Raw genomic sequence first — 25,490 nt, 5'->3', positions numbered from 1 at the left:
AACCAACTGCCAAATACAGCATATTTAGGCCTACTAAACCAACTGCCAAATTCAGTATATTTAGGCCTACTAAACCAACTGCTAAATACAGTATATTTAGGCCTACTAAACCAACTGCTAAATACAGTATATTTAGGCATACTAAACCAACTGCCAAATACAGTATATTTAGGCCTACTAAACCAACTGCCAAATTCAGTATATTTAGGCCTACTAAACCAACTGCCAAATACAGTATATTTAGGCCTACTAAACCAACTGCCAAATACAGTATATTTAGGCCTACTAAACCAACTGCTTAATACAGTATATTTAGGCCTACTAAACCAACTGCCAAATTCAGTATATTTAGGCCTACTAAACCAACTGCCAAATACAGCATATTTAGACCTACTGTATGTGTTGGTATTTAGGCCTACTGTATGTGTCGGTGTTAAAACATTAAGGGCACAGCATACAAAACATTTTAGGCAGTGGATATCCTGTACAGCCAGCAGTTTTTGTAACCCTATGTCTAAACCTAACACTTACCCTCCCTGGCCCATTTTGACCCCTAATCTTTGGATCTGCCGGCCGATTGTGCACATTCAACATTTAAACTTGACACTTAAACATCTGAACATAGACTGGTTGCAAAATTTGAACAATCCTATGCTAGCTTTTTCCCTACTCTCAGACTGTGTCGCTTCTTGTTCTTATTTAGTAACCTTGTTCTAGAGAGATTTACACGGTTGTCAAAACGTCACGCCAGAGTAAGCCTACGCGAAACACAGCCCTTATTTTTAAGTGTTTCTAAGAATCCACTATTGGAAACATTGATGGTGGAAAAAACGAAAGACACTAACTCATGAAAAATGGTGGTAAAGAATGTAGTGTCATTTTGGAGTCACTTTTACTGTACATAAGAATAGAATATATTTCTAAACACTTCTACATTAATGTGGATGCTACCATGTGTCATGACGTTGGCCTGTGGGTAAGGTTTATGACCCCCCCCCCCCATAAATACCTTTCTCCCTTCCCCTCTCTCTCTGACCCTACTGAATGACTTTTGAATAGCCTGTGTTAAATATAGAGAGTCTGGGAACATCAAACAAGTGGGGGGAAAGGAACCATATTTCGGTAATAGAACCAGTTGGAAATATCACAGGTTCTTAATGAGTATGGATGTCAGTTCGGTTGTCATCTGAGACATTATGACTGATGACAGGACGACATAAACTGTACCTGGGAAAGTCTACACATTGTAGTTATCAGATTCACATGAAATTGTTGTGCAATTTAAATGTTTGATATTGAAACTGTTTGTTAGGAGATTAAATGTAATTTTAGCTTCCAAATGAGAGAATTGGGTTTTCATAAGGAAAGAGCCCTGACCAATCAGTGGTCCAACCCTGTGAAGAGACAGGGGTTATAAACGATGAAACACCCTTCTCCCCTCGCCACTATATAAGTCAGTGACAAAATGTAACCAGCCTGTTCCGGGTACGTGAGGTCTGCAGCCTCTGCGTTAAAAGGAACTAACATGTCAAGTACAGAACTAAGCCAACCTCAGCGTGAGCTTTGGTTGCGAATGGTATGAACTTTGAACTCTTATTCACTACAGAAGTGATACTTCCTAGCCGTTGAGTTAGCAGCGGCCGCTGTAGACGTGGGCTAGGAAAGGACGGACGACGTATCCAGTCTAACACACAACGAAGATACTACAACGTATCCATTTTACCACCAGTGACATTCTTCCGAGGACAGGAAGATCTCTGTTGGCCAACACGGCCAGCATCTACGACCAACCTATCGAAGCACAGCTCAGAGTAAATATTTATTGCATTTTCCTTTTCCAAATGGGCGGTAATTTAGAATGCATAAGATTCTGTATTTACGATAGCATAGCTGTTTTCTTGTTCCTCAGTCTTCCCGCTCTTTCATTCAAGCCCAACCCCCTTTCTTTGTGTAACAAGCCGCCATGCCGGTTTAGCCCACTAGGGCACATTCTCCTATCATTTCCTTGTAACCATATCTGTTTGTTATGCATTTCTGTGAATTATTTAGTTAGTAAATAAATGATTTTAAGACATTTGATGTATGGATGACTCATAGTGAAGACTGGGTTCGTGCAGATAACCAACAATTTACGACGTTTGGAATGAGATTGACGTGAGGTTAACTAACACATCATTAAAGGAGACTAATCGATCAGATATTACAATATCTGAAAGTTATATTAGGAAAATTATAACTTTGTAATCTGAATATTTTCCTTGGTGCCCCGACCTTCTAGTTAATTACAGTTACACGATTAATCAGTTTAATCGCGTAATAATAATTACAGAGAGTTATTTGATAAACATGTCTTCCGTTTTAATGATGCCAAAGACACGACATATTATTACGAATAACACGAATTAATCATGAATAATGATGAGTGAGAAAGTTACATAAATATCACCCCCCCCCCCCCGCCACAAAAAAAAATGATGTAATTGTAATGGTGAGAGGTTTGTGTGTCTTGGGGGTATGGTAGTTGTGCATCTGTAACAAGTCAAGCATTGTGACATATCAGAGGTGCTGATACTCAGCTCCTGCCCAAGTCAACCACTGTGACATATCAAACACAGACATGGGAATGGCATTGGTTAACTACTCTAGAGGCGAAAGAAACGCACACCTATTTAGGCGAGGTGCTGGCTAGCGGAGTAGAACACTTAAAACAATAAAGGAGAGCCGCACACTCTAGGAGCTCAGATGCAAAAATATTTATGTCCAGCGTTTGGACAGACAAGCTGTCTTCATCAGGGTATAATGACAAACACTGCAAGATGACTCATTTATATAGTGTCAAAAGACACACACAGGTGTCTGTAATCATGGCCAGGTGTGGCCTGATATCATTGGTTAATTCTCATATATTAAAATAGCATACAAAAAACATAAATGGATAGCGTACAATCATAGATACAATTTAAGCCCACAAACATTTACAATAGCAAAATCACAATAATCACAAGAATGGCTTCAGATCAAAGTCTACGTTGAGGCCGAAGGGAGCAAGGGTCTTTAAATTAAAGATCCAGGCAGCCTCTCGTTTTAACAATAAATTGTCGAGGTCACCCCCTCTCCTAGGGAGGGTGACATGTTCGATGCCAATATAACGTAGAGACGAAATCTCCTTTATTTTTTTATTGGTTAACTACTGGGCAGCTATTCTGGTCATTGTGTCTGGGTAAACCACCACAAATATACACACAGATACACACACACACGCTGACCACTTCCAGGGGAGGTTCCCTTTGACCCCCTAAACCCTCTCAACCCCCCTCGACCCCCTCAACCCCACTGACCTAGAGAGAGTGGACAGTGATGTACTAGTGTGGAGCTTTACTAGCTTAACCCATATGGGATCTAACTCGGATTATAGGATTAACCACAATATACCCATTATGAATCATATACTACACTCTTCTGTACACTCACTAGGGACACAGATCTCAGTCTACACACTCTCTATATACTACAGTGCTCTATACCGCATAGCATTCTCATTGATATTCTCCATGTAAGACTAGATTCGTATGGTGGAAGGCCAGGTCTCCAGACACCTCAAGTAGTTACCCCAGTGTCTGAAGGGCTAGAGGAATGGGCTCAGTTAGCTGAAGGTAGCTGAAGGAGGAGGCACAGAGGCACGTGCCTCCTCCGATTTGTCCTGTTTATTTTTTACAATAGTTTTTGTTGTTGTTGTTTCTCTGTAATACTACTAGCCACCTAGCAATATTATGAAGTTGGTTTTAGCTAGCTCTCAGATACTGTGGGTTACCAATCTCACAACCTCATATCTAGCTACCCAGAAGCCATTTCAGGCTATCAATCAAGTTAGAGTATCTAGCTTATGTAACTATCTGAGCATCTGAGCTCCTAGATCTGTGTCCCTAGTGAGTGTACAGAAGGGTGTAGTATATGATTCATAATGGGTATATTGTGGTTAATCCTATAATCCGAGTTAGATCCCATATGGGTTAAGCTAGTAAAGCTCCACACTAGTACATCACTGTCCACTCTCTCCTGGTCAGTGGGGTTGAGGGGGTCGAGGGGGGTTGAGAGGGTCGAGGGGGGTTGAGGGGGTCGAGGGGGGTTGAGAGGGCTGCTGGCAAGGTTGGTCGACTTTTTAAAAGCAATAAATAACTAAATGTACTGGATAACACTCACATGACTTTCAACATTTTACTCAGTTTTGAGCAGAGATGCAGATAAACATATTTAGTTTCTTTAAAAAAATAAACTCTAGTCAGGAGGATACAGACAGCTCAAGCGATATGCTTAGATATGCAGAAAAATAGACATATGTTTTTGTTTACATAGACTTAGACTGCAGTGGGCTAAATCAGGGTCACACAGAGTGGTTATTGATAGTCTAAAACAAATCTACTTTGAAAATAAAGTATACACTTCACACATGGTTATCGGCTTTAAAAAGAAGAGACCTGTATCATGTCAGATATAGAGTAGGAATGTATTACATGTTGAGTTTGCATCCCAATATTACACTTTATATACATCACAGAAGACTGAAATGTAACAAAATCTATCTATCTATCTATCTATCTATCTATCTATCTATCTATCTATCTATCTATCTATCGATCTACATGTACAATGTCCAAATCATATCATACAGTAAGTAGTAGCCTATTGTTTTATTGGAGACAATGAGCGGTGTCTTTCTAGGACAAGGAGCAATTATTGTGCCTCTCACCTGTCATATCACAACGGAATCATGCAGAGTAGGCTACAACCCGTAGGCGGAGTCGGCTAAAGTGGGCCTGTCTCCGCCGCTTTTAATACAGATGCGATCCTCTGTCCTCGTGGCGTTTAGCACCACCGAGCAAGGCGAGCGAACGGCAGGCAGCGCTGGTAGAGAGCGACAGATAGACAGTGACAGTGATAGTGGGAGAAAGAGAGAGAGAGAGAGAGCGGCATAACAACACCATGACAGCACAGAACACATACGACGTTATAGTTATCGGAGGAGGAATATCAGGTACGTGCAATTTAAAGGAACGCGTCCAAAGAATGTACTGCATTTAGCAAATAGACTAGTGGGGATATTACAATCGTACGCGAGGCAAGGAATTGAAATGAACTCGGGGGTGATATTGCACGAATCTCAGCCACTTCACTTTATGTAAGTAGCCAACTGTTGCATAGACATATTTGCAACATTTGAGCCGACACGTTAGAAACGAAACGTGTGCTGTTATTGTAATGGAAATATCGACTGCAATAACCATGCTCTGTTTTTGATTCATAATTGAATAGGCGTTATGCTTATTATGGATTTACTGTGCAGTTTCAGTTTATTTTGCTTTGCACATAGACAATCTCCTCCGTGATGCTGAATCTCCTGATAAAATGTCGCCTTTATAGGAAGGAGTGTTCAAATGCAACATATTGGACCACAATATTATAATATAATATTGCTCTGTTATAAACTATATTGCTTAAAATACAACAACTGGCTTATCTTTGTAGGTGCTATTTTTGTTGTTGTTGCTTTATGCACATGAAGTAGGCTCGGGATCATCAACTAGATTCAGTCACGGTCTGATTTGTTCTTGAGAGGACGGATAGTCAGGGGGATAAAACACAATCCTTTAATCATTTGTTGACGGCAAATTGACTGCAAGAAGCTCAAACTTATGTCATATTTGAATAGCGGTTTGAGAGCGTTGGACCAGTAACTGAAAGGTTTGTTGGTTAGAATTCCTGAGCCGATTTGGTTAAAACAATCCGTCGATATGCGCTAGAGTAAGACATTTAACCCACATTTCTCCTGTAAATCGCTCTGGACATGAGCGTCTGCTAAAATGTAAATGTGAAACAGAATCAATTCAAAGCCTTGTTTACATTTGAAGACGATCACATAAACAGTATCTCTGTATTATGCGAGGGAATATTTTGGAACAGATTTCCCATATTGAACTAACTTGGAGTTGATTTGCTGGTGTTTTTGCAGTCTTAAATCCAACTATTTTTTTAAAAATCTGCTCAGAATTTGGGGGGCCAAATATAATCGGTCACGGGCTGCCAGTTGGGGAACCCTGCGGTAGGCTATATAGGCTGACATTCATCTTGCCGACTAGGGTTGCTGTAATTCTACATATTACAGACACAAACTTCAAAAATCATACCTTACCTTATTCTAATGATCTAGATTCATAGAGGGCTTGACACTTTCATAAGAAATTAAGGCTCCCTGAGAAAATGTCTAAGTGTCTGGTAAAATTAGTGAGATTAGGCTACTGTACAGATCTGTCCCATGACATATAGTTATCTGTGGCTGTGTTTAGACAGGCAGCCCAATTCTTTTTTCCCCACTAATTTGTCTTTTGACCAATCAGATCAGCTCTGAAAAAGGTATGATGTGTAAGATCTGATGTGATTGATCAAAAGACCAATTCATGGATTTTTTTTAAATCAGAATTGGACTGCCTGTGTAAACTCAGCCCATGCAGCTTGAGGTTGTGTCTCTTCCCTCATGAAATATGTTGGATTAAAGCATGTCAAACATTATTGCCAATGACCACTCAAGCCATGAACTTTCTAATGACTGTCCAGCTCATGTTGTTGTGATGTTGTTTTGTCTAAATTGCAAGTCTTTTTGTTGCTTCAAACACTTTGAGATTCTTTATGTAGTGATTAGCGCTATGAAAGTTGAATACATTATTATTATTATTATTATTATTATGAAAACAGGGTGGAAAAGAATGCTTATGTTAACAGAAATACTGAATGTCTACATACTATGGCTGAATCAATGTCTCTAGTCATGTCTGAACTCCAGACAGTATTTGTTTTTGAGACAGGGAATCATTTAGTTGCAAATCATTCATCATAATCTGTTGGGGAACATGTCCGCTTTGGCTCTGATCATGCAGCCTCCGGTGTTTCCTAATGTCACTCAGTGGGTGTTTTAGACGTAGAAATATCATTTATAGAATGGACATTCCCATTCATGTAATTTTGTGATGGTTGAACACATTCTATTTCTATAGTTGTAGAAGAGTGGTGAAGTAATAAATAGTACGCTAACTCTTCTTTCCTGGAGACAACAATAATTATATAATATATGTGATTTAGCAGACGTTTTTATCCAAAGCAACTTACAGTCATGTGTAAAAGTATTTGTCCCCTTTATGATTTTCTCTATTTTTCCATATTTTTGATACTGAATGTTATCAAATCGTCAACCAATAACAAATATTAGATAAAAGGAACCTAAGTTTACAAATAACAAACAAAAAATATATACTTATTTTATTTATTTAATTAACAAAGTTATGCAACACCCAATTGCCCTATGTGAAAAAGTAATTGCCCCCTTACACTCTAACTGGTTGTACCACCTTTAGCTGCAATGACTGCAACTAAATTGTACCTGTAGTTGTTGATCAGTCTCTCACGTTGCTGTGGAGGAATTTTAGCTCACTCTTGCATGCAGAACTGCTTTAACTCAGCGACATTTATGAGTTTTCAAGCATATGCAAAAGTAGATATAGTATTTTCCCCCTTTTTATAATTTTATCACAGCACTGTATGGGTATTGAAAGCAATATCCTGGTGTTGCAAGAGCCAAAGCTGAGCCATGCTCTACCAACTGAGCTACAGAGGACCGCATGACGTGTCAAACGTTGTGGTTGAGGGAGTGTCACACTGGGCTACTACAGCAGTTGACAAGAGGAACCTGTGTAGAACTCTGCACCCAAAGACTGTTTCTATGAGAAGAACTCAGAGTTGAGCTTGACCACTACACCTTGGTACTAACCGTATTGTACTGTATTCATTCCAAAAGGCAAAACCCTGCACACTGCTCTGTCTAGTTCTAAAAGTTAAACATCCTGGTGATATTTGATTAATGTGATTAAACTGGCACGTTTGGGTCATGCAACCATCATCAGGGTCTGTATAACTCTTCCTCGGCCTGCTCTGAATGATAAGGGTGGGACTCGTCCAAAGTCCCACATCCTGATTTCAAAACTTCTGGCTTGAGCTCAGTCCAGTTGAGTACAGTCCAGCTCCAGTACAGAATAAAATTAGAATAGAATAATATATAATAGAAATATAAATCCTAAATTGCACTGTCAGTTATCCCCACTGCTGCAGCTACATAGCCCATCCTTGGAGAGCTCTTTGGTCTTGGCCATGGTGGAGAGTTTGGAATCTGTTTGATTCCTTCTGTGGACAGGTCTTTTATACAGGTAACAAACTGAGATTAGGAGCACTCCCTTTAAGAGTGTGCTCCTAATCTCAGCTCGTTACCTGTATAAAGACACCTGGGAGCCAGAAATCTTTCTGATTTACTTATTTCCCTCATTAAAATGCAAATCAATGTATAACATTTTTGACATTCGTTTTTCTGGATTTTTGTTGTTGTTGTTATTCTGTCTCTCACTGTTCAAAGAAACCTACCATTAAAATTATAGACTGATCATTTCTTTGTCAGTGGGCAAACGTACAAAATCAGCAGGGGATCAAATACTTTTTTCCCTCACTGTATCAGTTCCAGCTGTTGAATGTTGTATCACAGATGTAATTTTGGCCTGTCTGAGAATGACTATGATTTATGATTGAGAAATGAGTTCCATAGAGAGAGTTCCAGAACAGATTTTGAGTTCTGAGGAATAAGCCAGGTTTCCTCACTCCTGTGAGTCTTCCCAAAGACATTGTTTTTATGGAAGAAATACATATTTCTCAATTACTCCTTTGTGTTTATAAAAGCATGTGACAGACATGCAAGTTGATGTTACTGCAGATTTACGCATGATTAGTGTGTGTGTTCATCTTTGTTCCTCTCTCTCTCTCTGCTTCCTTCTCTCTCAATTCCTGTTTCTCCCTCTCTCTCCTCTCTCTCTCTGTCACACTAGGTCAAGTTTTAAATTTCTCTATTTATCTGAGCTGTTCCCCTTTTAGAAGGTGACAATGAGGTCCACTTATGACAATCACAGTCTCTAATCGAAAGAGAGAGATTTGGAGGGAGGTGTTCTTATGTACTGAACAGTGGAGAGCTGTGTTCTTCTGGCTGCAAATGCCATTGTCATCTGGCAGCCACCACCCAGCCACCAGCCCATTGGTTCCCAGGGGAGCTAGCAACAGCAGCAGCACATTCCTAGAGAACTGTTACTACACCAATGGCACAGGAGAGGGAAAGGAAATAACAATGGAAGAAATGGAGAATAATCCTACTGCGTGAGAAAGGGAGGAACTTAGTTTAAGAAGGCAAGAGGGTGAAGAGAGGTAAAGAAAATGGAGATATAGGAAGGGTAACCCACTGAAACCACTTTCTACTATAAGCAAACAAGTTAATAACTTTTGACAACCGACTGTGGTAGGTCAGCCTATCATTCACTATGCATCTCGAAGTAGGAGTGCTGATCAAGGATCAGGTCCTCCTAGTACATGTAATCTTATAAATTAGGATCTAAAAGGCAAAACTGTTCCTAGATCAGCACTCTTACTCTTTATGCTTTATATAGGCCCAGGACTCCAAACAGTCCCAGAAGATTTTACTGGCTAGCTTCGACTGGGCCGTTGACTAAGGGCCAGAGGTTTCTTGAAAGTGGCTGGATTCCACTTCTGCTGAACCTTTCCCCTGGAACGTTGGTGTTAAAGTTAAGTAGGTGTGTAATTGCATCACGCTCAATGGAAATCCTGGGTCAAGACACAGTAGATGTTTCCAAACGCCTCCAGTTTGCCTTTTGTATTGATGTTAGTGGAGGCAGAGAGCCCTGGGATCAGTGTGCTGTGTAACATGGGTAAATGTGCTAGGATTATCTGTGTTGTAGCGCTGTACTGTTTATACAAAGGATTTGGAACAAAATGTTCAGGGGCTTCAGGGCCTAAAGCAATGAAGGTTGGGGAGAGGTAGTGCGTGATGAAGGTTGGGGAGAGGTAGTGCGTGATGAAGGTTGGGGAGAGGTAGTGCGTGATGAAGGTTGGGGAGAGGTAGTGCGTGATGAAGGTTGGGGAGAGGTAGTGCGTGATGAAGGTTGGGGAGAGGTAGTGCGTGATGAAGGTTGGGGAGAGGTAGTGCCTGATGAAGGTTGGGGAGAGGTAGTGCGTGATGAAGGTTGGGGAGAGGTAGTGCGTGATGAAGGTTGGGGAGAGGTAGTGCCTGATGAAGGTTGGGGAGAGGTAGTGCCTGATGAAGGTTGGGGAGAGGTAGTGCGTGATGAAGGTTGGGGAGAGGTAGTGCGTGATGAAGGTTGGGGAGAGGTAGTGCGTGATGAAGGTTGGGGAGAGGTAGTGCGTGATGAAGGTTGGGGAGAGGTAGTGCGTGATGAAGGTTGGGGAGAGGTAGTGCCTGATGAAGGTTGGGGAGAGGTAGTGCGTGTCTGTGTGTGTGCATGCATCAATTTTGTGTGTGCTCCGTTTGTGTGTCTTGATTCCTTGTCGGTCTTGCTTAAGAGCGTTGGTATTTAGGAATCTGGAAGAAAGCCAGGGAAAACAACCCCACCAGCACTCACACAGACACACACAAACTCATTCTAACTTTGCCCTAAGAACTGGGCTGGGCTTAGTGGCATGTAGCTGCCATGCAGCCAATGGTTATAATTAGGGATGGAAATTAAGCTAGCCCGAGGCTAGTACTTTGAGACTGGGCTAGTAGAACATTTTCCCAAGTAGCCTGACAGGCCAGTAAAATGTGGGTATTTTCAAACATCGCATGGCACATCATTTGGACTTGAATGTTAACCGGGCTAGTAGAAATCTACTAGCCCTGCTGGCCAGTGCCCAAAACCCTTTAACTCAGTTCAACCTCTCTTTCGTATCGTCTGAGATCCCCAAAGATTGGAAAGCTGCCGCGGTCATCCCCCTCTTCAAAGGGGGAGACACTCTAGACCCAAACTGCTACAGACCTATATCTATCCTACCTTGCCTTTCTAAGGTCTTCGAAAGCCAAGTTAACAAACAGATCACCGACCATTTCGAATCCCACCGTACCTTCTACTGTGTCTTGACCCAATCTGGTTTCCGAGCTGGTCATGCAGAATTCTGCAACAATATCCTCAGTGTACAACGTAAAACACCAAATAATGCATGCAGAGCAGAGTTAGGCCGATACCCGCTAATTATCAAAATCCAGAAAAGAGCCGTTAAATTCTACAACCACCAAAAAGAAAGCGATTCCCAAACTTTCCATAACAAAGTCATCACCTATAGAGAGATGAACCTGGAGAAGAGTCCCCTAAGCAAGCTGGTCCTGGGGCTCTGTTCACAAACACAAACAGACCCCAGAGAGCTCCAGGAATGCAATTAGACCAAACCAAATTATGAGAAAACAAAAATAAATGTACCTGACACATTGGAAACAATCAACAACAAAACAACAGAGCAAACTAGAATGCTATTTGGCCCTAAACAGAGACTACACAGTGGCAGAATTCCTGACCACTGTGACTGATCCAAACTTAAAGAAAGCTTTGACTATGTACAGACTCAGTGAGCATAGCCTTGCTATAGCCTTGCTTGTAGGCAGACCTGGCTCTCAAGAGAAGACGGGCTATGTGCACACTGCCCACAAAATGAGATGGAAACTGAGCTGCACTTCCTAACCTCCTGCCAAATGTATGACCATATTAGAGACACATGTTTCCCTCAGATTACACAGACGCACAAAGAATTCGAAAACAAACCCAATTTTGAGAAACTCCCATATCTACTATGTGAAATACTACAGTGTGCCTTCACAGCAGCAATATTTGTGACAATATTTGTCACAAGAAAAAGTATTTATGTTTATTTATTTACCCTTTTGTTCTTTACTTTAACTTTTTGCACATCGTTATAACACTGTATATTTATACATAATGACCTTTTAAATGTCATTATTCTTTTGGAACTTTTGTGAGTTTAACGTTAACTGTTATTTTTTTATTGTTTATTTCACTTTTGTTTGTCTGTTTCACTCTGCTTTGGCAATGTAGACATATGTATCCCATGCCAATAAAGCCGTTAAATTGAAATTGAATAGGCGGGAGGGGGAGGTGGAGAGGGAGGGGAGCTGAGTGTAACATGTTTAGGGAGGACAGTTTTCATGGACCAGAAGCTTTTAGTCACCCAGCAATAATCAGCTACAGGCTAGAGACAAATGTATTCTCCCCATCAGTCCGATGAACAAACATACAGTATTTCAAACATAAAGTATTCCAACCCATAGCTGCCATTGTGTCTAGGGTGAGAGAGACATCTATAGTCTGATTCATCTATAGCAGGTAAATATAAACACGCACACACACCCACACACACTACCGAGATATCTAATGATAAAAGTGAGTTGATTGCTTTTTTTCTTGTTTGCTCAGCTGGAGAGACAGAGGGGGGTATCCCAAGCTTCTGTCTGTGTCTCTCTCACTGTGTGTGTGTGTGTGTGTGTGTGTCTATCTTTCTGTAGATGGTAATTCGTTTTCTGATGGACTCACAGGCAGCATAATCAAAGGCTATTATTAATGCTGTTAGTGTAGCTACTTCTACTCTCTCTCTACCCTGCAGAAATGACCAGTCTAACATGCTATTTCACATCTCTCTTCCCTATAATTGCTTTTCGATACAGCCACTTTGTTTGGTAGATCTGAAATGGCAATCACTGTCTGAGCCCCGAAAACATGAGACGGGAAATGTGATTGCCGCATCTTGTAAATATCTCCCCTCTGCGGATCGATATATAGCGTTTTTTGGGCCTAGGGACAGTGACAGAAAGTAGTCTTGGATTTTTGTTTTGTTTTGTGTTGCTGTTCTGTTTTGGCAGAGCAGGGAAAGAATGTTCCACGTTGTCAGAGGCAGAACTGTTTCATCTCACTGTTTTGACACGTCTTTGAGTTTCACACGCACACACAAACACAGGAAGGAAGGAAGGAAGGAGGGAGGGAGGGAGGGAGAGAAGGAAGGAAGGAAGGAGGTAGTTAGGGGAAGAGAGGGGTGGGAGAGAGAGAAAGGAGAGTAAAAAGAGCGATCAAAGTTGAGCATAGAGGGATATACGAGGTGAGTGATTATGTGTCTGCTCTGATTGGGTTAGACAGTGGTCAAATCTAGTACCAGGCTAGAGTCTCGTCTATTACAGGTAGATTACTAGGGATCATTTATGATCATAGTTGGGTTCCTGGGCATGTGTTCAAACAGCGTCTCAGAGTAAGAGTGCTGATCTAGGATCAGGTTCCCCCTGTCCATAAAATATTATTCAATATGATCTGAAAGACAAAATGGATCCTATTGTCTATCAGCACTATTGTCTATCACACAGACTTTGTGAATACGGGTCCTGGCCTTGTTTGGCCCCTGAGATTTGAGTCCTGGCCTTGTTTGGCCCCTGAGATGACCATGGGGCCTGAATGTGTCTACTTTCAGCAACCTTAAACACTATAATAAATTCCTTATCGATGCAACAACTTGGGACTGTCATGACAGCTTGTAAGCTATTGAACAAAATACACTCCTAGTGTTTTGTGCTGTGTATTAGTCTATTATAGCATTGTACCTATGTAGTAAGATGAGCTGCTTATGTCACCCCTACTAAGGAGGACCGGCTGTAAGCTGGTTTTGGTCCTCTGAATAGTAGAGGCAAGGCAATCGGACAACAATGAAAACATTTACCTCTGCCAACACACACACACACACACACACACACACACACACACAAATACACACACCCACACACCCAAGTGGCTCCATCTCTACATTTACTGTTGTCACGGTAACGAGGCTGTCCTCACATTCTTGTTGCCCAGTAATAAGCACTGTGTATTGACACTGGTAGAAGCCAGATGAGCATATGTTTGTGTATTGCGGTGGATGTTTCGTAACCCAAGATCTTTCATGTTTAAACGCTGAGATGACGGTGCACTCCTGTGTTTTAGTTCCTTGGGTGTGCACATGTGTGCATGGATGTTGGTGCTGTGTATGTGCGTGTGACTGTGTATTTATCATACAAACTCTGTAGTTTCATCTATAGCATTTCTTAATATTATTCAGTTCCTTTGGCTTTGATGCCTTTGCGATCTGACAGGGGTGTCAGTGGGCTGACTGTGAACACTCTGAGAGCCTCTGGGTTGAGGTCAGTGATAAAGTAGTCTACAGTACTACTGCCAAGAGATGAGCTATAGGTGTACCTACCATAGGAGTCCCTTCGAAGCCTACCATTGACTATGTACGTACCCAGCGTGCGACAGAGCTGCAGGAGTTATGACCCGTTTTTATTGGTTATGTTGTTGTAGTTGTGCCTAGGGGGGCATATGGGGGAGGGAATGCTGCCACCTTCAGGCAGGTGTTTGTCCCCCTGTGTGCTGAGGGTGTTAGGTTCTTGTCCGGTTCTGGCATTTAGGTCGCCACAGACTAGTACATGTCCCTGGGCCTGGGAATGATTGATTTCCCCCTCCAGGGTGGAGAAGCTGTCTTCAATAAAGTGGAGGGATATAGGTAGCACACAGGAGGAAATCTTTCTGTCATGAAGTGGCCCTTTCTGGGTGTAGATCGCGGCTTCCCCCCTCTCTTTCACTCTCCTACATCCAGGTTTTGTTATCTCAGGTCATAAATTCCTGGTGGAGACTCTCTCCCCATGGTCACGCAGAAAGAGTGGGAGAGAGCACAGAGAGAGCAAAGAACTTCACTTGGCTGAACTCCTAAATCCCCATTTAAATTAGATCTGATCTTCATCTCATCTAACAATAGACAAACACAGTCTACTTAAATTAATAACACACAATTTATTATATTTTTCTTGTCTATAAATATACACATTATTTAAATATTCACAGTGTAGGTTGGAAAAAGTATGTCAACCCCTAGGCTAATGACTTCTCCAAACTCTAATTGGAGTCAGGAGTCAGCTAACCTGGAGTACAATCATTGAGACTATTGTAAAGGGGTTGTTCCACTGGATATCATAAGGTGAATGCACCAATTTGTATGTCGCTCTGGATAAGAGCGTCTGCTAAATGACGTAAATGTAAATGTAGATGAGATTGGAGATGTTGGTTAGAGCTGCCACTCACAAAATTAGAGTTAGCTATTCACAGGAAGCATTGCCTGATGTGAACTATGCCTCGAACAAAAGAGATCCCAGAAGACCCAAGATTAAGAATTGTTGACTTGCAATAACCTGGAAAGGGTTTCAAAAGTATCTCTAAAAGCCTTGGTGTCCATCAGTCCACGGTAAGACAAATTGTCTATTAATGGAGAAAGTTCAGCACTGTTGCTACTCTCCCTAGGAGTGGCCGTCCTGCAAAGATGACTGCAAGAGCACGGAGCAGAATGCTCAATGAGGTTAAGAAGAATCCTAGCGTGTCAGTTAAAGAAATCTCTGGAACATGTTAACATCTCTGTTGATGAGTCTACGATATGTAAAACACTAAACTATAATGGTGTTCATGGGAGGACACCACGGAAGAAGCCACTGCTGTCCAAAAAAACCATTACTGCACGTCCTGAAGTTCGCGCAAAAGAGTATCTGGGTGTTCCACAGCGCTACTGGCAAAATATTCTGTGGACAGATGAAACTAGTTGAGTTGTTTAGAAGGAATACACAACACTATGTGTGGAGAAAAAAGGCACAGCACACCAACATCAAAACCTCATCCCAACTGTAAAGTATGGTGAAGGGAGCATCATGGTTTGGGGCTGCTTTGCTGCCTCAGTGCCTGGACAGCTTGCTATCATGGAAAAATGAATTCCAAAGTTTGTTAGGCTATCTGGAGAATGTTTCAGGAGAATGTTAGGCTATCTGTCCACCAATTGAAGCTCAACAGAAGTTGGGTGATGCAACAGGACAATGACCCAAAACACAGAGGTAAATCAACAACAGAATGGCTTAAACAGAAGAAAATACGCCTTCTGGAGTGGCCCGGTCAGAGTCCTGACCTCAACCAGATTGAGATGCTGTTGCATGACCTCAAGAGAGCGGTTCACACCAGACATCCCAAGAATATTGCTGAACTGACACCGTTTTGTAAAGAGGAATGGTCCAAAATTCCTCCTGGCTGTTGTGCAGGTCTGATCCGCAACTACAGAAAACATTTGGTTGAGGTTATTGCTGCCAAAGGAGGGTCAACCAGTTATTAAATCCAAGGGTTCACATACTTTTCCCACCCTGCACTGTGAATGTTTACACGGTGTGTTCAATAAAGACATGAATAATTGTTTGTGTAAACAAAAGTGTTTGTTTGTGTGTTATTAGTTTAAGCAGACTGTGTTTGTTTATTGTTGTGACTTAGATGAAGATCAGATCAAATTGTATGACCAATTTCTGCAGAAGTCCAGGTAATTCCGAAGGGTTCACATACTTTTTCTTGCCACAGTATGTGTTCAAATGAGTTCTCTACCACTGCATGATGAAAGAGTTAGTGAAATGACACACTATGACACACTACTTCTGACCAAAGTGCCAGGCAGAGCCCTAGGCTAAATGAGAAGTGGGTTACCATGTAATGGAGCTGCACGTAGCCTAGTGGTTAGAGCATTGAGCCAGTAACTGAAAGGTTGCTGGATTGAATCCCTGAGCTGACAAGGTAAAAATCTGTCGTCCTGCTCCGGAACAAGGCAGTTAACCCACTGTTCCCCGGTAGGCTGTGATTGTCAGTAAATAAGAATTTGTTCTTAACTGACTTGCCTAGTAAAATAAATAAAAAATATGATGAATATGGTAGCTTACTACTAACACAATGTTCTGTGTAGAAATTGTGCTAACGTAACACTGTGTTGATATTGTTGAAAACTATCATGGCGCCGGAGAACATGGCTGACGTTTAACGGGCTCCTAACCAACTGTGTTTTTAGTTTTTTGCATTGTTTGTAAATTATTTTAATAATTATTTAGTACATAATGTTGCTGCTACCGTTTCTTATGACCGAAAGGTCTTCTGGACATCAGAGTAGCAATTACTCACCACAAACTGGCAGAAAAGTTTTTTTCCATTAACGAGCCCGACGTGAAGGACATACTGCTTTCCCGGGAACGGGACAAAATCCCCGTCATTTGCATGAAGAGACGACGGAGAAAAAGAGGACGGAGGTCGGGCTGCCTTCTGAGAATTCGTAGGCGATCGAATAAACCCCCACTGCCTTCCTTTCTACAAGCTAACGTGCAATCTTTGGAAAATAAAATCGCCGACCTATGAGAAAGATTAAACTACCAACGCAACATTAACTGTAGTATCTTATGCTTCACGGAGTCGTGGCTGATGACGACAACATACAGCTGGCTGGTTATACACTGTATCGGCAGGATAGAACAGCGGCTTCTGGTAAGACAAGGGGTGGCGGACTGTATATTTGTAAACAACAGCTGGTGCACGATATCTATGGAAGTCTTGAGGTTTTGCTTGCCTGAGGTAGAGAATCTCATGATAACTTAAATCCGTTTTACCAAATTCCTATCAGCATGTTAAATGTAAAAACAACACCTTTACTCCACGCACAGAGACGCATACAAAGCTCTCCCTTGCCCTCCATTAGGCAAATCTGACGATAATTATATTCTCCTGATTCCTGTTTACCAGCATAAATTTAAGCAGGAAGAACATGTGACTTGGTCAATAAAAAAGTGGTCAGATGAAGCATATCCTAAGCTACTGGACTGTTTTGCTAGCACAGACTGGAATATGGTCCGGGATTCTTCCGATGGAATTGAGGAATACACCACATCTGTCATTGCGTCGTCCCCACAGTGACCGTACGTACAGTTGAAGTCGGAAGTTTACATACACTTAGGTTGGGGTCATTAAAACTCATTTTTCATACATTAAGTTGACTGTGCAGTTTGGAAAATTCCAGAAAATGATGTCATGGCTTTAGAAGCTACTGATAGGCTAATTGACATAATTTGAGTCAATTGGAGGTGTACCTGTGGATGTATTCCAAGGCCTACCTTCAAACTCAATGCCTCTTTGCTTGACATCATAGGAAAATCAAAAGAAATCAGCCAAGACCTCAGAAAAATAATTGTAGGCCTCCACAAGTCTGGTTCATCCTTGGGAGCAATTTCCAAACTCCTGAAGGTACCACGTTCATCTGTACAAACAATAGTACGGAAGTATAAACACCATGGGACCCCGCAGCTGTCATACCGCTCAGGAAGGAGACACATTGTCTCCAAGAGATGAACGTACTTGTGTGAAAAGTGCAAATCAATCCCAGAACAACAGCAAAGGACCTTGTGAAGATGCTGGAGGAAACAGGTACAAAAGTATCTATATCCACAGTAAAACGATTTTTATATCGATATAACCTGAAAGGCCGCTCAGCAAGGAAGAAGCCACTGCTTCAAAACCGCCATGAAAAAAGTCAGACTACGGTTTGCAACAGCACATGGGGACAAAGATCAAACTTTTTGGAGAAATGTCCTCTGGGCTGATGAAACAAAAATAGAACTGTTTGGCCATAATGACCATCGTTATGTTGAGGAAAAAGGAGGCTTGCAAGCCGAAGAACACCATCCCAACCGTGAAGCACAGGGGTGGCAGCATCATGTTGTGGGGGTGCTTTGCTGCAGGAGGTACTAGTGCACTTCACAAAATAGATGGCATCATTAGGCAGGACATGTGGATATATTGAAGCAACATCTCAAGACATCAGTCAGGAAGTTAAAGCTTGGTCGCAAATGGGTCTTCTAAATGGACTATGACCCCAAGCATACTTCCAAAGTTGTGGCAAAATGGCTTAAGGACAACAAAGTCAAGGTATTGGAGTGGCCGTCACAAAGCCCTGACCTCAATCCCATAGAAAATGTGTGGGCAGAACTGAAAAAGTATGTGTGAGCAAGGAGGCATACAACGTGACTCAGTTACACCAGCTCTGTCAGGAGGAATGGGCCAACATTCAACCAAGTTATTTTGGGAAGCTTGTGGAAGGCTACCCAAAACGTTTGAACCAAGTTAAACAATTTTAAGGCAATGCTACCAAATACGAATTGAGTGTATGTAAACTTCTGACCTACTGGGAATGAGAAAATAAATAAAATCTGAAATAAATCACTGTCACAGTTGTTGTATGGATTGGACCAAAACGCAGCGGGAATATGTATACTCATCTTTTTATTTTGAAGAAGGAAAAACAACTAAATACGTATACAAAAAAAAAAGAACAAAACAGTCCTGTCAGGTGCAACAAACACTAAACAAGGAACAACTACCCACCAATCCCATAGAACACCCCTCTTAAATAGGACCTTCAATTAGAAGCAACGAGGAGCAGCTGCTTCCAATTGAAGGTCCACCCAATAAACATCATAGAAATAGACATACTAGACCTAACAAAGAAATAGACTAACAAAGAACATAGCCCAACAAACCCCGAAACACTAAACAAACACCCCCTGCCACATCCTGACCAAACTACAATAACAAATAACCCCTTATACTGGTCAGGACGTGACTGTACCCCCCCAAAGGTGCAGACCCCAGATGCACCTCACACACAAACAAATAAATAACCCCCCCCCCAAAAAAAAATCCTAACTAAAGGGAGGGAAGGGAGTGTGGCCACCGTGTCCAGCACTGTCACCGGACACTCTGAACAGGGACTGAGCACTGAAGGCCTGATGCGTGGGGTTGGCTAAGGAAGCACAAGACTAGGGACACGCACCACAGGGCTAGTGTGAGGAGCAGGAACTGGATACACCGGGCCATGAGTAGGCACTGGAGGTCTGGAGCGCACCTCCTGCACAACCCGTCCTGGCTGGATGGTAATAGTAGCCCTGCACGAGCGGAGTGCTGGCACAGGGCAAACTGCGCTGTGCAGAGGCCTGATGGCTGCCGTGCGTAGAGCAGGCATAGTGTAGCCTGGACCTAGGAGGCGCACTGGTGGCCAGATGTGCTGCGCAGGCATCCTCCTTCCAGGCTGGATGCCCACTCTAGCACGCACTTGCGAGGAGCTGGGATCGCTTGCACCAGACTGTGCGTGCGCATGGGCGAGATTGTGCGCACTTCCGCATACACCGGCGTTCTCCACTCCACACGCTCCCCATAATAAACACGGGGAGATGGCTTAGGGCTCACCCTTGGCCTAGCCAAACTACCCGTGTGCCCCCCAATTTTTTTTTACTGGGGGGTGCCTCTCAGGCTTCCTTGCTAGCCGTGTCCCAGCATAGCGTCCCCGGTCCTCTTCAGCCTTCCTCCATGGTCCTTCTCCCGCTAGTATTTGCTCCCAAGTCCAAAACTCCTTATAGCTCTTCTCCTGGTGCTGCTCCTTCCTCCGCTGCTTGGTCCGTTTGTGGTGGGTAGTTCTGTCACGGTTGTCGTATGGATTGGACCAAAACGCAGCAGGAATATGTATACTCATCTTTTTATTTTGAAGAAGGAGAAACAACTAAATACGTATACAAAAAAAAGAACAAAATGAAACAGTCCTGTCAGGCGCAACAAACACTAAACAAGGAACAACTACCCACCAATCCCATAGAAAAACACCCCTCTTAAATAGGACCTTCAATTAGAAGTAACGAGGAGCAGCTGCTTCCAATTGAAGGTCCACCCAATAAACATCACATAGAAATAGACATACTAGAACTAACATAGAAATAGACTAACAAAGAACATAGCCCAACAAACCCCGAAACACTCTAAACAAACACCCCCTGCCACATCCTGACCAAACTACAATAACAAATAACCCCTTATACTGGTCAGGATGTGACACATTCTCTCTACTAGTATTCTGACATTTCACATTCTTACATTAAAGTGGTGATCCTAACTGACCTGAGACGGAATTTTTACTTGGATTAAATGTCAGGAATTGTGAAAACTGAGTTCAAATGTATTTGACTAAGGTGTATGTAAACTTCCGACTTCATCTGTGTGTGTCACATGATGTGTCACATCTGTGTGTGCATTTATCTGTGTGTGTGTGTGTATATATATATATATATATATATATATATATATATATATATATATATATATATATATATATATTATGTTATATCCTTGTATTGCTACTGCTGTATCATCAAACACATTATCTAAGTGAGTCTCAGAATTGGATAATCAATGAATGTTATCTGACGTTAGCAAGTTATTGATTTCAGGAACCTTATTTCTTAAGCTACATATATTAATATGAGCTTTTTTCAGCCCTTTCCTGTGTAGCTCATCAGAGATAGACATAATATGGAAAAGAGCAAACAAAGCAATAAAAAAAAAATACATTCAGCAGTGAATTTTTTAAGCAATGGCTTTTTTCTGGCCACTCTTCCGTAAAGCCCAGCTCTGTGGAGTGTACGGTTTAAAGTGGTCCTATGGCCAGATACTCCAATCTCCGCTGTGGAGCTTTGCAGCTCCTTCAGGGTTATCTTCAGTCTCTTTGTTGACTCTCTGATTAATGCCCTCCTTGGCTGGTCTCTCTTGGCAGGTTTGTTGTGGTGGCATATTCATTCTCCGTGGGATGTTCAAAGTTTATGATATTTTCTTATAACCCAACCCTGATCTGTACTTCTCCACAACGTTGTCCCTGACCTGTTTGGAAAAAGCCATATCTCAGGCTGGCCAATAAAAAGAAAAGATTAAGATGGACAAAAGAACACAGACACTGGACAGTCTCTTAACTGTTGACGTTGAGACGGGTGTTTTTTAATGAAGCTGCCAGTTGAGGACTTGTGAGGCGTCTGTTTCTCAAACTAGACACTCTAATGTACTTGTCCTCTTGCTCAGTTGTGCACCAGGGCCTCCCACTCTTTCTATTCTGGTTAGAGCTAGTTTGCGCTGTTCTGTGAATGGAGTATTACACAGCGTTGCACGAGATCTTAACTTTCTTGTCAATTTCTCACATGGAATAGCCTTAATTTCTCAGAACAAGAATACAATGACAAGTTTCAGAAGAAAGTTATTTGTTTATAGCCATTTTGAGCCTGTAATCGAACCCAGAAATGCTGATGCTCCAGATACTCAACTAGTCTAAAGAAGGCCAGTTTTATTGCTTCCTTAATCAGCACAACAGTTTTCAGGTGTGCTAACATATTTGCAAAAGGGTTTTCTAGTGATCAGTTAACATCAAATTGATCATTATCATTTTAAAATGCTATTTTAAAATTGACAAAAAATGTGCTTTTCTTTCAAAAACAAGGACACTTCTAAGTGACCCCAAACTTTTGAACTGTAGTGTAAGCTTTGCACAGTGACAAGTCACGCCCATGAATAAGGTTTGAGCGTGTCAGCCTGACGGAACCACCCTTTTTGAACAAACTGTATAAAATGATGGGTTAAGAAAAAACACATCAGACCAGAGGGACATAAAGCTGCAGCTTACATTTAAAGTGGTCTGAACTCTGAATCTCAACACGAGGTAGAGACAATAAACTTACCTCCCGGACAATCGCTGGTACGGCTGATTAGCTGTCCTAAATAAAGTATCTTTGAAAGTGAAATTAAGTGCGACCATTCTACTACTCTGTTCAAACCATCATATTACATTACTCTCATCACCCCACTGGGAACCATCGACAGGGCTGGCTAGCCTATCTTCAAAGAAGCCTCTTCCAGTGCGAATGGAAGGAGAAACTCTGTAGTTCTGTTCAGGACTACACGACAAGTCACCGGATACCGGAGGACAACAGAAGACTTTTTGGAACCCTTATGGACAATCAGAGCCTTAAAAGCGTTTCCCGCAAAAAGGCCCAACCCCCTTTCCAAGTTGGCCCGGTTCCGAGAGAGATACACGGTGAGCCAAGGCATTTCACATAAATACATTCATGATTTCTTACTCCAAGCGGGCGGTGGTTCGTGTGCAAAATATAGGATTACTGTATGTGAGAGTAGTTTCTAAGTGTACCAACATTAAGTGTCTCTGTCCGTCTCTCTCTCGCCCTCCATGTCTTTTGTAACAAGTAGCCATATTATTGTCAGTCCGCTAGGGACCTGTTTTTAACGTATTAAATGTACATGTTTATCCTGTGTTACCATTTAATTAGCTTGTAAATATATAATTAAACCAATTTGTGTAGTACTGGCGCCGGAGAGGATGGCTGACGTTTTACGTGCTCCTAACCAACTGTGCTATTTTGTTCGGTTTTTTTGCATTATTTAACTTATTTTTTAACTTATTTTGTACATAATGTTGCTTCTATTAAAATTCGTTGGCGATCAAATGAACTCCCACTGCCATCTGTTCAATTGGCCAACGTGCAGTGATTGGAAAAAAAATAGATGACCTACGATCAAGATTATCCTACCAACGGGACATTAAAAACTGTAATATCTTATGTTTCACCGAGTCGTGGCTGAACGACGACACTAATATAGAGCTGCCGGGATTTTCCATGCACCGGCAGGACAGAGAAGCTACGTCTGGTAAGATGAGGTGTGGGGGTGTGTGTCTATCTGTCACAGCTGGTGCGCAATGTCTAACATTAAAGAAGTCTCGAGGTATTGCTTGCCTGAGGTAGAGTACCTTATGATAAGCTGTAGACCACACTACCTACCAAGAGAGTTCTCATCTATATTATTCGTAGCCGTCTATTTACCACCACAAACCGATGCTGGCACTAAGACCGCACTCAACCAACTTTATAAGACCATGAGCAAACAAGAAAATCCTCATCCAGAAGCAGCACTCCAATTAGCCGGGGACTTTAACACAGGCAAACTTAAATCCGTTTTAATTCATTTCTACCAGCATGTCACATGTCACCAGCATGTAACAACCAGAGGGAAAAAAATCTAGACCACATTTACTCCACACACAGAGATGCATACAAAGCTCTCCCCCGCCCTCCATTTGGCAAATCTGACCACAATTCTATCCTCCTGATTCCTACTTACAAGCAAAAACGAAAGCAGGAAGTACCAGTGACTCACTCAATACGGAAGTGGTCAGATGACGTGGATGCTACAGTGGTTCTTCCTTTAAAAGTTGTGGCGTACTGCACCACAGCTTGCGAGGTGCCGCAGAATTCTATGGCACATTATTTAAGTGTCAGCCACTGTTGCCAGAATGACGCAATTTACACAAGCTTGGCCTACTGGCCTACTGAGCCCCCCTCCCACCTTGACCATACATGATGCCCCAGCGTACAACATATTCACACAAACCAAAAAACCTTTCCCCAAACCCAAACATCACATTAAACAGATACTCATGGTCCACTCTATCAAATGCCATCTCTTGATCTAGAGAGACCAGTCCAAAGTTCACATAAGAGACTCTCAAGTCCAATATGTCCCTGATTTAAGAACAAGTTGTCTGTGTTTGATCGTCCTGGTACACAATATGTCTGGTTCTTGTGTACTATAGACTCCAGATGGGACTTCAGTCTGTTAGTGAGGACCTTGGCAAATATCTTGTAGTCTGCACAGAGCAGTGCCACAGGCCTCCAGATCTTAAGTTCACAGAAGTCCCCTTTTTTGGCCCGGAGAGTAAGAGCCACCCGACGGCAGCTCATCGGCAACTCTCCTACCCCGACACACACGCAACACGCAAAAGAAGTCCAGTCCGAGGCCCTGGTGAAAAATACAGCCGAGCCATAGTTACAGTGGGCTCCAAAATTACTGGAACCCCTGACTGGCAATGCACAAACAATGCTTAAACGAATATAAACAATATAATTATAGAGATAAACTCAAAATACCAACATGTGAGAAATACTGTACTGTATTAATGTTTCAATGGAACCAACCAAAATAATTTATTGATTTAATTAAAAATCAATGTCCTCCAAATCAAGGTTTCACAATTAATGGCACCCTTAAAGATTATTGTAAATAACATCTACCAAAATTAAACCACAAATTAAATTCCACTTATTTAAGTTTATCTAAGTCTTAAGACACTATATTGAGCCATTACATGATTTCCTGTTTCACTAGGGTATAGAAATGAGGTAACACACATGCAATATCCCTTTGTCATCCAACACCATGAAGAAAACAAAAGAACTGGCAGTTCAAAAGAGACAGATGGTCGTAGACCTTCATAAATCTGGTAATGGCTACAAGAAGATCCACAAACGATTGAATATACCACTGAGCACTGTCAGGGCAATTATAAAAACATTCAGAAGATAAGGAACAGTTGAAAACCTCACGGATAGAGGACGCAAATGCATTTTGCCCCCCAGGATAGGGAGGAGGATGGTGAGAGAAGCAACAAAATCCCCAAGAATCACTGTGAAAGAATTGCAGGCCTTCGTGGCGTCTTGGGGTCACCAGGTTTCAGAAAGCACCATCAGACGCCACCTCCACAACCACAGGCTCTTTGGATAGGGTTTCCAGAAGAAAGCCCTTAATGACCCCAAGACACAGACGCAAGCGCTGGGAGTTTGCCAAATGTCATTTCAATTATGACTGGAAGAAGGTGCTCTGGTTAGATGAGACCAAAATTGAACGTTTTGGTCAGATACAGCATCGGCATGTTTGACGTCAAAACAGAGATGCATACAAGGAGAGGAACCTCATACCCACGGTGAAATATGAAGGGGGGGTCAGTGATGTTTTGGGGCTGTTTTAATTCCAGAGGTCCAG

The 25,490-nt window shown here is 42.0% G+C and overlaps 1 protein-coding gene across 1 annotated transcript in view; it reads left to right on the top strand.

The window, feature by feature from the left end:
- Positions 1 to 4,841: 4,841 nt before the first annotated feature.
- LOC115161306 (amine oxidase [flavin-containing]) overlaps positions 4,842 to 25,490 on the top strand; it is a 60,053-nt gene continuing 39,404 nt past the window's right edge. The window contains exon 1 of the mRNA XM_029712193.1: positions 4,842 to 5,032. Coding sequence (XP_029568053.1) covers positions 4,981 to 5,032 — 52 coding nt within the window. The 5' untranslated portion in view covers positions 4,842 to 4,980. The remainder of the gene's footprint in view (positions 5,033 to 25,490) is intronic.

This window comes from Salmo trutta, chromosome 24 (genome assembly GCF_901001165.1).
Source record: "Salmo trutta chromosome 24, fSalTru1.1, whole genome shotgun sequence".
In the NCBI taxonomy this organism is placed as follows: domain Eukaryota; kingdom Metazoa; phylum Chordata; class Actinopteri; order Salmoniformes; family Salmonidae; genus Salmo; species Salmo trutta.
Note: the sequence above shows the minus strand (reverse complement) of the source record. Positions and strands in the feature narration are given on the sequence as shown.